Source organism: Leucoraja erinacea, chromosome 13 (genome assembly GCF_028641065.1).
Source record: "Leucoraja erinacea ecotype New England chromosome 13, Leri_hhj_1, whole genome shotgun sequence".
NCBI lineage: Eukaryota > Metazoa > Chordata > Chondrichthyes > Rajiformes > Rajidae > Leucoraja > Leucoraja erinaceus.
In genome coordinates, this window is record NC_073389.1 from 48,779,015 (window position 1) to 48,797,032 (window position 18,018).

Consider the following 18,018-nt stretch of genomic DNA (forward strand, 5'->3'; position numbering starts at 1 on the left):
TAAAGATAGTTGATAAACACACAGACAGAATTTATTAGGGCTCATTTCCACAAAACAAAACTTAGCGAGGAAAGAAACAAACTTCTCCCGCCAAATCTTTAAATATAGTCCTTCAGAAGTGATAAAGGGACAAGCTCTATATTTTCACTGCAATTACGTTACTCAAACTACAATACTGATTAGACTAACTGCATCCGCAGTTCCTTATCACAAGTTCACAAGGTATAGGAATAGAATTAGGCCATGGGCCACCTGGAAGACCCTGAACTATCTCGCTGCCCAGGGTTATCAGACCGAAGTCGATCGAGTCTGCTCCGCCATTCAATCATGGCTGATCTCTGCCTCCTAATCCCATTTTCCTGCATTCTCCCCATAGCCCTTGACACCCACTCTAATCGAGAATTTGTCTAGCTCTGCCTTAATAATATCCTCACAGCACCAGAGAACCGGATTCAATCCTGGCTACGGGTGCTTGTCTGTACAGGGTTTGGGAAATTGTCCCCAGTGTAGGATAGTGTTAGTGTGACGTGCGTAAGTACGTGGTTTCCTCCCACATTCCAGGTGGTGCGGACTTGGTGAGCCGATGGGCCTGTTTCCGTGCTGTATCTCTAAACTAAACTGTGGTAAGAGGCACACACCACAACATCTTTTGACTGCTCAATGCTAGAGAGCAGACAGCCTGTCAGTCAGCATTTAGCCCATACCATCTCACTTTGTATCGGGTCAGTCGTTGTAACGTTTCAGATTTTGGTGGGTGAACACTAAAAAAACGGACAAACAATTCCCTCCAAGATTTCATCTTCAATCTATCTGTTATTGTGATTCCAACAATTAAGACCATAAGAAATAGGAGCAGAATTAGGCCTCTCCACACGTTGAGTCTGCTCCACCATTCGATCATGGCTGATCCATCTCAACCCCATTCTCCTGCCTTTTCCCTGTAATCTTTGACGCCGTTACTAATCAAGAACCTATCAATCTCTACTTTGAAAATACACAATGACTTGGCCACCACAGCCGTCTGTGGCAATGAATTCCAGATTCACCACCCTCTGCCTAAAGTAGTTCCTCCTCACCTCCTTTCTAAAGGTGCGTCCTTTTATTCTGAGGCTGCGCCCTCTGGTCCCAGACTCTCCCACCAGTGGAAACATACTCTCCACATCCACTCTATCTGGGCTAAACAGGATACAAGACTTTGCTGGCCCCTTTTTAATCCGTGCCCATTATACCCGGTGCACGTTTATAAATATATATTTAGATGACGGTATTGAATTACAAGTCTTATTTGGTTATGTGTGACACGTTCTCATCTGCCCGGGTTAGAGGCCAATTTGGAGTGCTGCCACCCGCTGGCTGATCGAGGTTCTGCTGCCGGCTTCTGCAAAGGAACTTGACTGACGTCACCGCCGGCACATGACCAGCAAGGCTCTGACAGGAGCAGAGGGTGTGGGAGCTAGAGGGAGGTGGCAACTTCCTGGCAACCGGAATCAGATGTCTTCCCTCTCAGAGCTTGCTGTCTACGCCTAGAGCAATGTTCACTGATTTATGTACGAAACATCGAAAAATAGGTGCAGGTGTACCAGGAGCCAGCATCGCCATTCAATATGATCATGACTGATCATTCAGAATCAGTACCCCGTTCCTGCTTTCTTTCCATATCCCTTGATTCCGTTGCCCCAAGAACAATATATACACTCTCTCTCTCTCTCTCTCTCGTCAAATACATCATGGATTGCAGATACACAAAAAAGCTGGGGAAACTCAGCGGGTGCAGCAGCATCTATGGAGTGAAGGAAATAGGCAACGTTTTTGGCCGAAACCCTTCTTCAGATTGCAGATCCTGGTGTACACCGAAGATGGACACAAAATGCTGTGGGTCAAACTCAGCGGGTCAGGCAGCATCTCCAGAGCGGGGAAATGGGTGACGTTTCGGGTCTGAAGGGTCTCAATCCGAAACGTCATCCATTCCTTCTCTCCAGAGATGCTGCCTGTCTTGCTGAGTTACTCCAGCATTTTGTGTCCATCTTTAGTGTCAGAAGATCATAAGTGATAGGAGTAGAATTAGGCCATTCGCTCCATCCAGTCTACTCCGCCATTAATCATGGCTGATCTATTTCTCCCTCCTCAACCCATTCTCTTGCCTTCTCCCCATAAAAACTCTGAAACCTGGACTAATAAAACATTATTAGTAAAATAAAACATTTATCTATCCCTGCCTTAAAAATATCCATTGACTTGGCCTCTACAGCCTTCTGTGGCAAAGAATTCCAGATTCACCACCCTCTAACTAAATATATTTCTCATCTCCTTCCTAAAAGAACGTCCTTTAATTCTAAGGCAATGACCTCTAGCCCTACTCTCCCACCAGTGTACAAAGTGTAGATGTGATAGAATGGCAGAGTAGATTTGATGGGCCAAATGGCCAAATTCCGCTCCTCTGTCTTATAAACTAATGATTTGCTGGTCGCAGCGGAGCTGGTGGCAGCTTCTGCTGGATGAGGATAGATTATTTCCTCATGCCTTCTTCCCACCCCCTCTACCTACGTGCCGCAACATTCAGGGGGCTGGTTGGAGAGGTGCAAAGCTGGGATCTCCGAGCAGACTCACTCTCCTCGCGCCTGCCTGCTCCCTCATCACAGCCATATCTACGTTCCTCTCGGACACGCTGATTATGTTAATTTCCGACACGAACAGTTTGGGTTACGTACAATTCTCAGGAACAGAAACCCTGCCGTATCTGGGGAATTCCTGCTAACAAAAGGGGTGGCAGGCACGATAGCACAGCAGTGGTTGTGCAGGAAGGAACTGCGGATGTTGGTGCAAGTCAGTGGGGCAGGCAGCATCTCTGGAGAGAAGGAATGGGTGACGTTTCCATTCGAGAGAAGAAGGGTCTCGACCCGAAACGTCACCCATTCCTTCTCTCCAGAGATGCTGCTTATCCCGCTGAGTTACTCCAGCTTTTTATGTTTATCTACAGCAGTAGTGTTGCAGACACCACCCGGGTTCGATCCTAACTACGGGTGCTGTTTGTATGGACTTTCTCCGGTTTTCTCCCACGTTCCAAACAATCTGCAGGGTTGTAAGTTAATTGGCTTCCGTAAATTGTCTCTAGAGTGTTGGTTAGACCTAGTGTAAGGGTGATCGCTGGTCGGCGTGGAATCGATGGGTCGAAGTGCCCGTTTCCATGATGCACCTCTAAAACTAAAAATGTAAATACCAGGTAACCACTTACCTGGAGTGAGAAGCAATGATCCATCAGGTGTGAAGGAGAGTCTGCGGAAGAACGACTTCATGCCATCATCGTGATACATTCGATAGCTCTTGGTCTGCCGGGGGTTCAAAACAGGAATAAATGACTGAACTCTTAATTCTACAATTTATTTTACAACCAATGGATTGGGTCAGACATTGTGGGCCGAAGGGCCTGTTCCTGTGCTGTACCTTTCTATTGTTTTTTTTGTTTTGAGGGATAAATATTGACCAATAGACAAGGCACAATGGGGAGAAGGCAGGAGAATGGGGTTAGGAGGGAGAGATAGATCCGCCATGATCGAATGGCGGAGTGGACCTGATGGACCGAATGACCTAATTCTACTCCTATCACCGATGACCATATAATTCTCTGACTCTTCACAAAGTACAGCGCAGATTATCAAAGGCCAAACTGTTGGCTTTGGTTTGAAGGCATCGAGTACACACTGCCTCAAACAACAAGTAGCTCCCCAAGACTTGATTATTTATAACAATTAGGAAAGGCTCAGAAACGGCAGAATATTAAATAAAAAATGTTAATTAAAGAGTATCTTTCTGCCACAAGAGGTCTCCACAGATACAACTGGATGTGGAGAGGATGTTTCCCCTAGTGGGAGAGTCTAGGACCAGAGAGCACAGACTCGGAATAAAATAACGTACCTTTAGAAAGGAGAGGAGGGGAAATTTCTTGTCAGAGGGTGGTGAATCTGTGGAATTCATCACCACAGACAGTTGTGGAGGCCAAGTCATTGAGTATTTTCAAAGCGGAGATTGATAGGTTCTTGATTGGTACGGGTGTCAAAGGTTATGGGGAGAAGGCAGGAGATTGTGGTTGAGTAGGAAAGGTATATCAACTAAGATTGAATGGCGGAGGAGACTCAATGGGCCAAATGGCCTAATTCAGCTCCTATCACTTCTGAACATTAATGGGGGGAGAGGCAGGAGATGGGGTTGAGAGGGAAAGATATATCAGCCATGATTGAATGACGGAGCAGACTCGATGAGCTGAATGGCCTAATTCTGCTCCTATGTCTAATGAGCAATTGGCAAGTAGAAGTTGTTAGTAAAAAGTAGTTTGTAAAGCATTAAAATCTCCTCAAAATTAACAGGCCTCTCAGCTTCATTGGAGACGGTCCATACACAAGTGCATCTGCTTTGGTATCTTCTAACTCCCAACCAACTGTTGACTGTTACTCAACTAAACTGTTGAATGATAACCAGAGGCATAATTTTCCTTAATTACTTTGTATAACTTTGGCAGATGCCCCAGGGAAAAAATAGATAAGACATTAAAAGCAAATCTCCACAGAGATTTCTCAGAAAATTAAGGTGACCAACTTGTTACGACAGTCCGGGGAAATAGCAGGCATTACACACTCAGCATGTTTTGTTGTATAGCACCTCAGTAAGGTACAGCTTACCTCTCCATCATTACTGGCTGACATCTTGCTTACATTGAAGGCAACTCGTTTGGTCTGTGTGTTGTACACTCGCATTACCCTGCAGAAGCAATGCAATAATTTCTGTTAAGTCTTAAATTACATTCAGAAATGGATTTAATCCAACATCAAAAAGTGACAATCACAAAATAGTTCAAAATGCCAACAAGTGAAAATATACTAACACGTTAAAATAGGACTGATACACTAAGGGACTCAGCAGGAACAGTTAACAGAAAGCTGAAGGCTTTTGAGCGGCACAGCGCTAGAGTTGCTGCCTTACAGCGCTAGAGACCCGGGATTAATCCTGACCTCTGCTGCTGTCTGTACGCAGTTTTATACGTTCTCCCTGTGGGTTTTCTCCAGTTTCCTCCCACATCCCAAAGACATGCGGGTTTGTTGATTAATTGGCTTTTGTAAATTGCCTTTAATTTGCAGGATGGATGTTTGTCGGTGGGCCGAAGGACCTGTTTCCACTCTGTAGCTTTAAACTTAACTGACATTAATCTGTCCTAAGGTCATAAGTGATAGGAGTAGAATTAGGCCATTCGGCCCATCAAGTCTACTCCATCATGCAATCTCGGCTGATCTAATCTCTCCCTCCTAACCCCATTCTCCTGCCTTCTCCCCATAACCTCTGACACTTGTACTAATCAAGAATATATCTATCTCTGCCTTACAAATATGTACAGACATGGCATATACAGCCTTTTGTGGCAAATAATTCCTTGAAGTGATCTCTTATGGATATCAAAGTTGATTATGGAAAAGTGAAAGAAAATTCATTTTTTACAGAGCAAACCAGCCTTGACTACCTGATGAGAATTGATAAATTACCTACATTACTTCAGCAGACAACAGTAGGACATAATTCATTCCTGTTAATATACTCTTAAAGCTCACATTGTTAACCCTGTAGAACACAGTCAAAGCAAGACCTTTTCTCGGGATACAAGACATTTTCAAATCCGTCCCCTTCATAGCTCTGAGATTCCAAGTTTGTAAATCTCGAGAATAATGAGGAAAATGGGGGCTAGGGGCTACAGAGTTTTTACACTTGTAATAACAAAGTTATTTTTTATGCTCAGGATTTTCAAAAATGAAAGGCCTTTTTAATAGCAAAAAGTGTATTTTTGTTACTGTAAAAATGTTCAAAGGGCTATAAGTTACAGTATCTTGGCACAAGTGCCAGTAGAAGCAATTGCTTGTCAATTTCAATGACCACCAGAGGTTAAAGTCGCAGCTTACGTTCTTAAGAAAAAAAATGGAGTCCAATTACTGCAGGGATGTTCCATGGAAACAGATTTCATTCCCTGTGTTTAAATCTCAGACAGCTTTTTCTTTTCTGCTTGGCATTCCCAAAATAACTTTGAAGTGGTTCTCTAGTTCCTGATCAAAATCACGTTATAACCAACTTGGCCCGAGTAGTGCAAATAGTTTCCTCTATTTCATCACTTGCGTTATATCCAAAACGTGATGTGGAAACACATATTGAACTACCTGCATTAACCAGTCGCTGGGTGTTCCTCAGATTCCCTCTAAATCTCTTAGCCCTTATGCTAACTCTATGTTTTCTGATTTTATATACTTCTGATATGGGGGAAAAAGTGCCCTGCAGCCCACCTTATCAACACCCTTCATAATTTTATATACTTCAGTCATGTCAGTAGCGCAGCGGCAGAGTTGCTGCCTTACAGCTCCAGAGATCCGGGTTCGATCCTGACTACGGGAGATTGGTTGTATGTTCGTCCCGTGACCTGCGTGGGTTTTCTCCGAGATCTTCCGTTTCCTCCCACACTCCAAAGCCATCCAGGTTTGTGGGTTAATTGGCTTAGTATAAATGTAAAATTGTCCCTGGTGTGTGTAGGGTAGTGTTAATGTGCGGGGATCACTGGTCGGTGCGGACTCGGTGGGCCAAAGGGCCTGTTTCCGCGCTGTATCACTAAACTAAACTTAATTATAATCTAAAAAACTGCGGGATAAAGCACAGAAACTGCTGCAGGTGTTATCAGGCACCTACTGGAAGAGGAAAGTTTAAATGTCCCTTACCGGTCACAGCTAAGAGTCGCAATGAATTTTCCCAAAGGATCCCAGGTCACACCTTGCACATAGCTCTTGTGCTCATTAAAGATCGACAGCTTCACCCCTGAAAAGATTTATAGGTGAAAGTTCATAATTCAGCGCAAGTGTGGCAGAATGAAGGTTACCAGTCATTAACGTTCAGTACTTGAAATCATATTTTAGATGTAAAGGGCCTGTCCCACTTGGGCGACCTAATCCGCGAGTTCTGGCGAGTTTGCCCTCGACTCATACTCGCAGCTTGGTCGACACGAGGTCGTAAGAGGTTGTCGTAACTCTCCTTCATGCTCGAGAGTGGTCTCTGCGTACTCGAGGCCTCAGCTAGGTCGCGGCGGTTTTTTCAATTTGTTAAAAAATGCCCGCGAGTAAAAAAAGGTCGTCATGGAAAAAATTGATACTTTTTTTACTCGTAGGTTTAGTCGTAGTAGGTCGTCATGTTAGTCGTAGGTAATCGAGGGTAGTCGAAGATAGTCTTCATCATAGTCGAAGGGAGGTCGAAGGAGGTCGTCTTCACTCTCCACTATTCAGTGTCCAATTTTCCCGAAGTTAGTCGTAGCTAGTCGAAGCTGGTCTTCAACATAGTCGAAGGAGGTCTTCAACATGTCATTTTTTCAAACTCTTCTAAACTCGCCAATTAGGTCGCCCAAGTGGGACAGCCCTTTAGTAAACAAGTCAGGTTATGCTTTCCTTACAATTCTTAACAAGGTGCACATTTTAGCAAAAATAGAGAGCTTAGTGCCGATGAAATTTAACACAATGCTTTCCAAGAAACCACATAGCCAGCCTGCAACAGTAATTACATTGCCCAAATTAGTATAGGGGAAGATGGGGAATTTGTGCAGAAGACAAAAGTTAATGGATGCTTTTTCTAACCATTGTCCTTTAAGTGTGAATCCAGCAAAAGAAAACAAAAAAACTATCTCTCTTACTGCCGTAATGAATGAATAAGTTTATACAAGGAATTTGCCTTGGTGCTCCGCTCGCAAGTAACAACATGACATACAGTAAACCATTAAGAATAAAACATAAAAACAGTAAGAATAAAACATTATCATGCCTGTAGGAAAAAAGTTGACGTGGACTGTGCAAGTGCTGTGCATGACAACATCTGTGGTGAAAATAAAAATGCTCTGCATACACAATGTGGATTAGGAATATCACCATGAGGAGGACATCCAAAGTTTGTTGATTGGCCGAGTTGAGCCATGCAGACCATGACAAGGTTGGCCAACAATGGCAACTATGCAGAAGGAACGTCCAACAGATGTTGTCGGCCGAACGGCCTGTTCCTGTGCTGTACTCTTCTACGTTCAACGGGTTTCTAGTAGCCAAAGGAGAAATACTGAAGGGGGCACAACTGCGAGGGCAAGTGGAAGTGGGTGATGAAATAATTCAGAAACAAGGAACTGGTTAACGCACAAAAGGTCACAAAGTGCTGGAGTATCTCAGCAAGTCAGACAGCATCTAGGGAGAACATGGGTAGGTGACGTTTCGGGTTGAGACCCTTCATCAATCAGAAACGCCACCTATCCATGTTCTCCAGAGATGCTGCCTGACCTGTTTAGTTTAGTTTTTTGACACGTGTACCGAGGTACAGTAAAAAGCTTTTGTTGCGTGCTAACCAGTCCACGGAAAGACAATACGTGATTACAATCAAGACGCCCACAGTGTAGATGCATAATAAAGGGAATAATGTTTGGTGCAAGATAAAAGTCCAGTAAAGTCCGATTAAAAATAGGCTGAGGATCTCCAAGGCAATGGAAAGTAACACAGGATCACTCTCTAGTTGTTAATAAAATGGTTCAGTTGCCTGATAACAGCTGGGAAGAAACTGCCCCTGAATCTGGAGGTGTGCGTTTTCACACATCTGTACCTCTAGCCTGATGGGAGAGGGGGACCCCGCTGAGTTACTCCTGCGCTGGGTGGCTTTAGGATGAAATAATTCAATCAATTTTAGTCTTTTAACGAAAGGTCACATTTGATGGCTGCATTCCTACCTTTATTAATGTCCCACATAATGGCCGTGTTATCGACAGACCCAGAAACCAGGTGAGTCCCATCAGTAGTCCAACAGATATCGTACACATCCTCTATGTGCCCTCTGCAAGAAATGGACAAAAAACACAAAATAAACTCAGTAAATATCATCAATAATGCAAAACCCAAACATTCACCCCTATGGAATTATGGCTATTGCCATGAACACATTTATTCAGTCATTCAGAAAGTTTTTCTGCAAGTAACATGTCGAATTAAATTAAAACACAGCAACCTGCAAGAATTCAGGCCTGACAATAGATAATAAGTGCAGGAAGAGGGCATTCGGGCCTTCAAGCCAGCACCGCCTTTCACTGCGATCATGGCTGATCATCCACAATCAGTATCCCGTTCCTGCCTTTTCCCCATATCCCCTGACTCCGCTATCTTCAAGAGCTCTATCTAGCTCTCTCTTGAAAGATGCAAGGAACCGCAGATGCTGGATTCTTGAACAAAACACAGAGTGCCGGAGGCAGCATCTGTGCAGGGAAGGGACAGGTGACTTTTTGGGGTCAGAACCCTTCTTCAGACTGCTGAAGAGTCTGATCTGAAACATTGAATGCCTGTACCCTGCACAGATGCTGCCTGACCTGCTCAGTTCTTCCAGTACTTCACGTTTTTGCACGTAGTTGAGGCTTGACGCAGGGTCTTGATCTGAGATGTCAATTCTTTCCCTTCTACAGACCCTGCTTCATCCAATGGTTTGCTTCTAACCCACAAGACTATTTTAAATATAAAACTCCACTTTCAAAGCAGGATGGGTGAGATCTGTGCGTTTTCTTAGTCGGTCTCTGTTTGGCTTCCATTATAACCTCTGTAACTGTGCCGGGCATGTGAAGCTGTAATGTTTATTTCAAATATGTACATCACTTTCAACAGTTTTTTAAAATGTCATAGGCTTACGTGTGGAAACAGGCCCTTTGGCCCAACTTGCCCACATGTCCCATCTACACTAGCCCCACCTGCCTGCGTTTGGCCCATATCCCTCTAAACCTGTCCTTTCCATGTACCTGTCTAAATGTTTCTTAAATGTTGCGATAGTACCTGCCTCAACTACCTCCTCTGGCAGCTCATTCCATACACCTACCACCCTTTGTGTGAAAATGTTACCCTTTGATTCCTATTAAATCTTTCCACCCTCGCCTTAAATCTATGTACACTGGTTCTCGATTCCCCTACTCTGGGCAAGAGACTTGGTGCATCTACCTGATCTATTCCTCTCATGATTTTATATTCCTCTATAAAATCACCCCTCATCCTCCTGCGCTCCAGGGAATAGAGTCCCAGCCTGCTCAACCTCTTCCTACAGCTCAGACCCTTGAGTCCTGGCAACATCCTTGCAAATCTTTGCACCCTTTTCAACTTAACAATATCTTGCGTATAACATGATGCCTAGAACTGAACACATGACTCTAAATGCGGCCTCATCAACATCTTAGCCGGTCTCTGAATTCTAACGATATTTAAACACTCACTTGCTTTGACAAAGGTTGTCTTGCAATCTATCAAAGGTCAGAGCACACTACCTACCATCAAAATCGTGCCGTGAGGATCCCTTAGATCCACCTACAAAACCTGCTGGTGTCATGCTCAAAGCATTAGAAGTACGTAAATACGTTCTTAAAAGCGATGGATTTCTTATACTCCAAAATATTTTAGTGCAATTTATATTCAGAATGCTGCTGAACACGTACGTACCAACATCATTCCTCATAGGCATGTTTCTAAGCTGACAAAACTACTCCTCATAACATATCCTACATTATGACCAATAACTTTATCATGAGTGAAAGGAGAAGGCCGAGAGTAGAAGACAATGGCACAAAAGCCCTTCCTACCGTAACGTTTTGTGTACTGTCCAATTCTCCTTATTTAACTGAGCATCCTCTTCAAATAGATTTTGTTCCTGTTCTTTGAAGTCCTTGTTATCGTTCAGTTTCCACAGAAATATTAGTGCATCTATGAGGATGGAAATTTGAATGTAAGAAAATATAATGATCGTTTTTAATCACGGTGGCGCAGTAGTGAAGTTGCTGCCCTACTGCGCCAGAGACCTGGGTTCAATCCCGACTACGGGTGCTGTCTGTACAGACTTTGCATGTTAGAAACATAGACAATAGGAGCAGGAGGAGGCCGTTCGGCCCTTCGAGCCAGCACCACCATTCATTGTGATCATGGCAGATCGTCCCCAATCAATAACCCGTGCCTGCCTTCTCCCCATATCCCTTGATTCCATAACCCCTAGAGCTCTATCTAACTCTCTCTTAAATCCATCCAGTGATTTGGCCTCCACTGCCCTCTGTGGATTTGGTGGGCCGAAGGGCCTGTTTCCGCGCTGTATCTCTAAACTAAATTAAACTAATTTGTTTTATTTTTAAACTGTAACTAGCAGCTACCACTTATGCAGCATTTAGCAGTCGTCAACATAATCATTAATGGTGGTAGTTATATTATCAGAGGATGGCACAGCACCATGAGCTACTGCCTTATGGTGCCAAAGACCCGGGTTCAATCCTGACTAAGGGTGCTGTATGTCTGTATGGTGTTTGCACATTCTCCCTGTGATCACGTGGGTTTCCTCTAAATGCTCCGGTGTCCTTCCACATCCTAAAGACGTCCAGGTTTGTAGGTAAATCGGCCTTTGTAAATTGCCCCTAATGTGTAGGGAGCGGATGAGAAAGTGGGTTAACATAGAACTAGGGTGTACGAGTGATCGATGGTCAGTGTGGACTTAAAGGACCTGCTGTATCTTTCAAACAATCAATCAGTACATATTAAGGCAAGTTTATCAATGTTCCATTATTATTGATTACATTTTACGGATAAACTGTACTTACCTTTTTTGACTTTCATACTTATCTACAAGTGATAATTGTGGCTTATGGGATCCTTGGCCACTTCCCGAACCTATCCTCAGTGAATATTCAAAAGTTTATTTTTCCTTCTATCGCCTTTCATGGAGTGCAGTCACAATAAACCTTACCTTGGAATTACTCCTTTAGTGTGGCATTCAAATTGGATCAGTTTCAGAAACAACTTTTTTAATGGTTTTGAGATTTTTTAATTCAACATACCATCACCTCCAGATGCAAGAATTTCACCGTTCGGAGAGAAACGCACAACGTTCACTGCCTTTGTGTGGCGTATTAGATTCGATAAAAAATCCACAACTGCTTTGCCATCCCGGCCTTTATCCGCCCTCCATATCTGGAAGAAAATGACACTCTTAGAAACAACTGAAGCTGAGCAAACCAAGTTTTACCATGGTGTTGGATTTTTTTTTTAAAGAGATACAGCACGAAAACATGCCCTTCGCCCCACCGAGTCTGCATCAACCAGCAATCCCCGCACACTAACACTATCCTACACATACTAGGGACAATTTACCTATAGACCAAGCTAATTAGTCTACAAGCCTGTACATCTTTGGAAGGCAGGAGCTTGGAAACTGGAGTTTCCCAGAAAAAACCCACGCAGATCTACCCTCTGACTAAAGAAGTTCCTCCTCAGCTCATTTCCAAAAGAGCGGCCTTTAGTTCCGCAGCTACGACCTCTAGTCCTAGACTCAAGTCCAAGTGAGTTTATTGTCATGTGTCCCTGATAGGACAACAAAATTCTTGCTTTGCTTCAGCACAACAGAACATAGTAGGCATTGACTCTCCCATCAGTGGAAGCATCCTCTCTATGCCCACTCTATCTATGCCTTTTGTTATTCTCCACCCCAGGAGCACTTACCCGGACTGCAGTGTCCACGCCAGCGGAAGCCAATCGATCTATCCTGCAGTCAGGTCCGTGCTGGAAGTCGACGCTGTATACGGGTTCTTTGTTGTGCCACGCTATCTCGCAGGTGACAAACTTCATGGTGCCAACTCTGGGAAAGATGGGGGGAAGAGGAAGAAATGTTAGCTCTGCGGTCATTGTATCATGCCTCTTTTTCCACTGTGAGATTTGGTTTGGAGATACAGCGCGGAAACAGGCCCTTCAGATCACAGAGTCTGCGCCGTCCATCAATCACCCTGCACACTAACCTGCACATACTAGGGACAAATTAACCAAATAAAATCAGCTTACAAACCTGTAGGTCCTGGGAGTGTGGGAGGAAACCGGAGCACCCGGGAAAAACCCACGCCGGTCACGGGGAGAATGTACAAGTTTAGAGTCAGGATCGAACCCGGGTCTCTGACGCTGTTAGACAGCAACTCTACCTCTGCGCTACCTTTTTGATTGCTTTTGAACACCCTTTTTGAATGTTTTGGATTGCAACAAGGTGATTTCAGAAGCAGAAGGGAAAACCTCTGGGTTACCCTCTGACCCGATGAGAGCATTTTATCGGAATGCATCACAACATGGTTTGGGAACTGCTCCATCCAAGACCGCAAGAAATTGCAGACTTTTGGACCATCATGCAAACCAACCACCCTCCCATTGACTCTATCCACACCATGTTGCCTCAGCAAGGCCGGCAGCATAATCAAGGATGAATCTCACCCCAGTCACTCCTTCTTCTCCCCTCTCCCATCAGGCAAGTGGTACAGAAGTGTGAGAACGCACACCTCCAGATTCAGGGACAGTTTCTGCCCAGCTGTTATCAGGCAACTGAACCATCCTACCAACAACTAGAGAGCACACCTCAACTACAATCTACCTCATTGGAGACCTTTGAACTATCTTTAATCAGACTTTACCTTGCACTAAACGCTATTCCCGTTATTCTGTATCTGTACACCGTGGGCGGTTTGATTAAAATCACATCCAATTGTCGGCATGCACCCCCTGGGTGGATGAATGAAGTTTGCAAGAGCGATATTTCTTATTGTATACTTTGCTCCTATACTCAACTCCTCTTCTTATAAGGCCAACATGCCATTTGCTTTCTTCACTGCCTGCTGTACCTGCATGCTTACTTTCATAGGTACACAAAAAAGCTGGAGAAACTCAGCGGGTGCTGCAGCATCTATGGAGCGAAGTAAATAGGCAACGTTTCGGGCCGAAACCCTTCTTCAGACTGATAGGGGGTGGCGGGGAGAAGGAAGGAAAAAGGAAATTCTTACTTTCATAGACTGATGTACAAATACCCCCAGATCCCGTTGTACTTCCCCTTTTCCCAACTTGACGCCATTTAGATAGTAATCTGCCTTCCTGTTTTTGCTACCAAAGTGGATAACCTCACATTTATCCACATTAAACTGCATCTGCCCACCCACCTAATCTGTCCAAGTCACCCTGCATTCTCATAGCATCCCCCTCACTGTTCACACTGCCACCCAGCTTTGTGTCATCTGCAAATTTGATAATGTTACTTTGAATCCCTTCATCCAAATCATTGATATATATTGTAAATAGCTGCGGTCCCAGCACCGAGCCTTGCGGTGCCCCAGTCACTGCCTGCCATTTTGAAAGGGACCCGTTAATGAAAGTAAGCATGTTGGCGAATGGCATGTTGGCCTTTATAACAAGAGGAATCGAATATAGGAGCAAAGAGGTCCTTCTGCAGTTGTAGAGCCCTAGTGGGACCACACCTGGAGTATTGTGTGCAGTTTTGGTCCCCTAATTTGAGGAAGGATATTCTTGCTATCAAGGGAGTACAGCGTAGGTTTACAAGGTTAATTCCCGGGATAGCGGGACTGTCATATGCTGAGAGAATGGATTAGCTGGGCTTGTACACTCTGGAGTTTAGAAGGATGAGAGGGAATCTCATTGAAACATATGATTGTTCAGGGCTTAAACACACTAGAGGCAGGAAACATGTTCCTGATGTTGGGGAGTCCAGAACCAGGGGCCACAGTTTAAGAATAAGGAGTAAGCCATTTAGAACGGAGCCGAGGAAACACTTTTTCTCACAGAGTGGTGAGTCTGTGGAATTCTCTGCCTCAGAGGGCAGTGGAGTCAGGTTCTCTGGATACTTTCAAAAGAGAGCTAGATAGTGCTCTTAAAAATAGCAGTCAGGGGATATGGGGAGAAGGCTGGAACGGGGTACTGATTGGGGATGATCAGCCATGATCACATTGAATGGCGGTGCTGGCTCGAAAGGCCAAATGGCCTACTCCTGCACCTATTGTCTATTGTCTCTACTCTTTGTTTCCTGTCTGCCAACCAATTTTCTATCCATGTCAGCACTCTACCCCCAATACCATGTGCCATAATTTTCCCCACTAATCTCCAATGTGGGACCTTATCAAATGTTTTCTGAAAGTCCTAGTACACTACATCCACTGGCACTCCCTTGTCCATTTTCCTAGTTACATCCTCAAAAAATTCCAAAAGATTAGTCAAGCATGATTTCCCCTTCGTAAATACATGCTGACTCGGACCGATCATGTTACTGCTATCCAAATGTGCTGCTATTTAATCTTTTATAATTGACTCCTGCATCTTCCCCACCACCGATGTTAGCCTAACTGGTCTATAATTCCCTGTTTTCTCTCGCCCGCCTTTCTTAAAAAGTGGGGTAACATTAGCTACCCTCCAATCCACAGGAACTGATCCTGAATCTATAGAACATTGGAATTCACGATTTCTAGAGCCACTTCCTTAAGTACCCTGTGATGCAGACCATCAGCCTTCAGTCCATCAGTCTACCATACACCATTTCCTGCCTAATGTGGATTTCCTTCAGTTCCTCCGTCACCCCAGATCCTCTGGCCACTAGTTTATCAGGAAGATTGTTTGTGTCCTCCTTAGTAAAGACTAAGTACCTGTTCAACTCATCTGCCATTTCCTTGTTCCCCATAATAAAGTTACCTTTTTCAGTCTTCAAGGGTCCAACTTTGGTCTTAACTAATGTTTTCCTCTTCACATACCTAAAGAAGATTTTACTATCCTCCTTTATATTCTTGGCTGGCTTACGTCCGTACCTCTTCTTTTCTCCCTGTATTGTCTTTTTAGTCATCTTCTGTTGCTCTTCAAAACATCCTCTTACTTCTTGTTGTACTTATCTTTTATTTTTATACTGTCCCTGACATCCCTTGTCAGCCACGGTCGTCCCTTACTCCCCTTGGAATCTGTCTTGCTCTTTGGAATGAACTGATCCTGCACCTTCTGTATTATTCCCAGAAATACCTGCCATTGTAATTCCACTGTCATCCCAATAATGTGCTTCCTCAAATCGGGAGACCAAAATTGCACACAATACTCTCACCAGAGGGCCCTGTGCAACTGCAGTTACATAGAAAATATGTGCAAGGAGTAGGACATTCGGCCCCTCGAGCCAGCACCATTTAATATGATCATGTCATGGATGATCATCCAAAATATCCCTGACTACAAGTATGGATTAGGTTTGCAGTAATTATATTACTGACTGTAAGGGTGGATAGAGTTTGCATACAGTGATATTCCTGACTGTAAGCATGCACCTCCTAGGTGGACAGGTGAAGTTAACAGGAGTGATGTTTCAGACAGTAAGCAAGCACCCTCTCGGTGGACATGAAAAGTTTGCAGGAGTAATATATTCCTGACTGCAAGTATGGATAAATTTGCACGAAGTGATATTCCTGACCGTACGTATGCATCCCCTCGGTAGATGGGTGAAGTTTGCAGGAATGATGTTTCAGATTGTAAGCATGCACCCCCTCGGTGGACAGGTGAAGTTTGCAGGAGTGATATTTTCTTGACTACAAGTAAAGTATGGATAAAGTTTGCATGCAGTGATATTCCTGACTGTAAGGATGCACCCGGGGAACGCGCTGTTTCAAATCCGCGCGAGCAATTACCTCTCCCGGCCCAACGTTCCAACCGCCTGTAACAAGCAAAGATCTTTGGTAACAAGTTGCTTTCCCGCGCGCGCCCTCCCCGCCAACGAGAGGGGGTGGAGCCGGCCAGCAAGATGGGTCTCCGCCCACTCGGCGCGGTCCTCCCACGGCGCATCCTCCCACAGCGCGCCACCCGGCGAGATGCCGAACTGCAGGCGGTACCCGACCGCGCAGCGCGGCACAGACCCGCTACAAACGGGAAAAGTTTCATCCGAGGGGAAACAAACAATTTAGTGGAGCGGACTTCAAGCGGTGGGATTTTATTTGCTTCATTAACCTTTCGGTTTAGAGAGTAAATCGCCCAGGGCGCTTGGCCGCGGAAAGAACATTTTTTCCCCGCTGGAGCGGCGTCCTTTACATTTCACGCGACCTGCACACGACGGGTGGGTGTTGCTTTCGCGTTAATCTGAAATAATTGCGGCGGAATCGTCAATAAATGCGACGAATTCGTCAATAAATGGGTCGGTGGGGGTGGGGGTCGGGATTCAAGATGGCGGAGCGGCTGCCGCTGGAGCCGGGAGAAGGTGCTCGGCTGCGCCACCTGGGGGCCAGGACTGGGACACGCTGGCACCGGGGTGGCAATGGTTCAATTATACAAGCGAGTTCGGTATTCCGAAAAACCCAAGGAATCATGCGATTTGTCAAAGGACACTCGCCATAAAGAAAAAGCTAACGAAGCACTGACTGTATAAACTGTGTATACATTTTTATCTTTATTCAGAATTTATGTGTAAAAATATATTTAATCTGAGGAAAGGGGTGCCAGGTAGCGGGAGAGTGGGGGTGTAACAGCGAGATAGACGGGGCAGATGCAAGTGGGAAACGGGGGGAGGGGTGTCCGAGACTGGACCGGCGGAGAGACATTCTCGGCAGCTGCGCGCACACAGGCCCGCGCCTCATCCGCAGCCAGGATCGAACCCGGGTCCCCACTGCCGAACTGCCACTGAACCGTTTCCCCTCCCCCCCCCGAATATCCCATCCCCACCTGGGGGACAGCCAGAAACGTTCGGAGACCGACAGGACACCAGCCCAGAGGAGTGGCAGCCCACAGCCAGAGCGGAGAAGCGGCATCCTCAGCTCAACTCCGCCTCACCTGCCAGGTCAACTGACAGCCCCAGACCGACGGGAAAGCGGCCGATGGCACCGAGGAGGCTACCGACAGCAACTGGACAAGGAGAGAGGCGCAGCCGACAGTCCCCGGCCCACCGAGGTATAGGCCACCCGGGTGCCGGAGCCAGCGCCTCCCCCCGCCAGCCTAGGATCACACCAGACACCCCCAGACAGGGACGGGCCAGCAGTAACTCAACAATGTCGGAGACCCGACCCTGGCCATGGACGAAATGCAGGTCTGCACCAATGCAGATTCACAGCTACCCCGAGAATGTTTATCATGAGTGACCTATGACCTGGGCATGCGCAGTCGGAATACCAAACTTGCTTATTGCCACATGTACCTTTAT

General features: G+C 45.3%; 1 protein-coding gene across 1 annotated transcript in view; it reads right to left on the minus strand.

Annotated features, from left to right (window-relative positions):
- The window catches only part of chaf1b (chromatin assembly factor 1, subunit B), a 31,087-nt gene extending 14,443 nt beyond the window's left edge, over window positions 1–16,644 (minus strand). The window contains exons 1-8 of the mRNA XM_055645187.1: window positions 16,520–16,644; window positions 12,543–12,678; window positions 11,882–12,014; window positions 10,646–10,766; window positions 8,768–8,871; window positions 6,741–6,837; window positions 4,674–4,752; window positions 3,233–3,326 (exon numbers count right to left, since the gene is read on the minus strand). Of these exons, the coding sequence (XP_055501162.1) occupies window positions 3,233–3,326; window positions 4,674–4,752; window positions 6,741–6,837; window positions 8,768–8,871; window positions 10,646–10,766; window positions 11,882–12,014; window positions 12,543–12,668 (754 nt within the window). The 5' untranslated portion in view covers window positions 12,669–12,678; window positions 16,520–16,644. The remainder of the gene's footprint in view (window positions 1–3,232; window positions 3,327–4,673; window positions 4,753–6,740; window positions 6,838–8,767; window positions 8,872–10,645; window positions 10,767–11,881; window positions 12,015–12,542; window positions 12,679–16,519) is intronic.
- Between the last annotated feature and the right edge of the window lie 1,374 nt (window positions 16,645–18,018).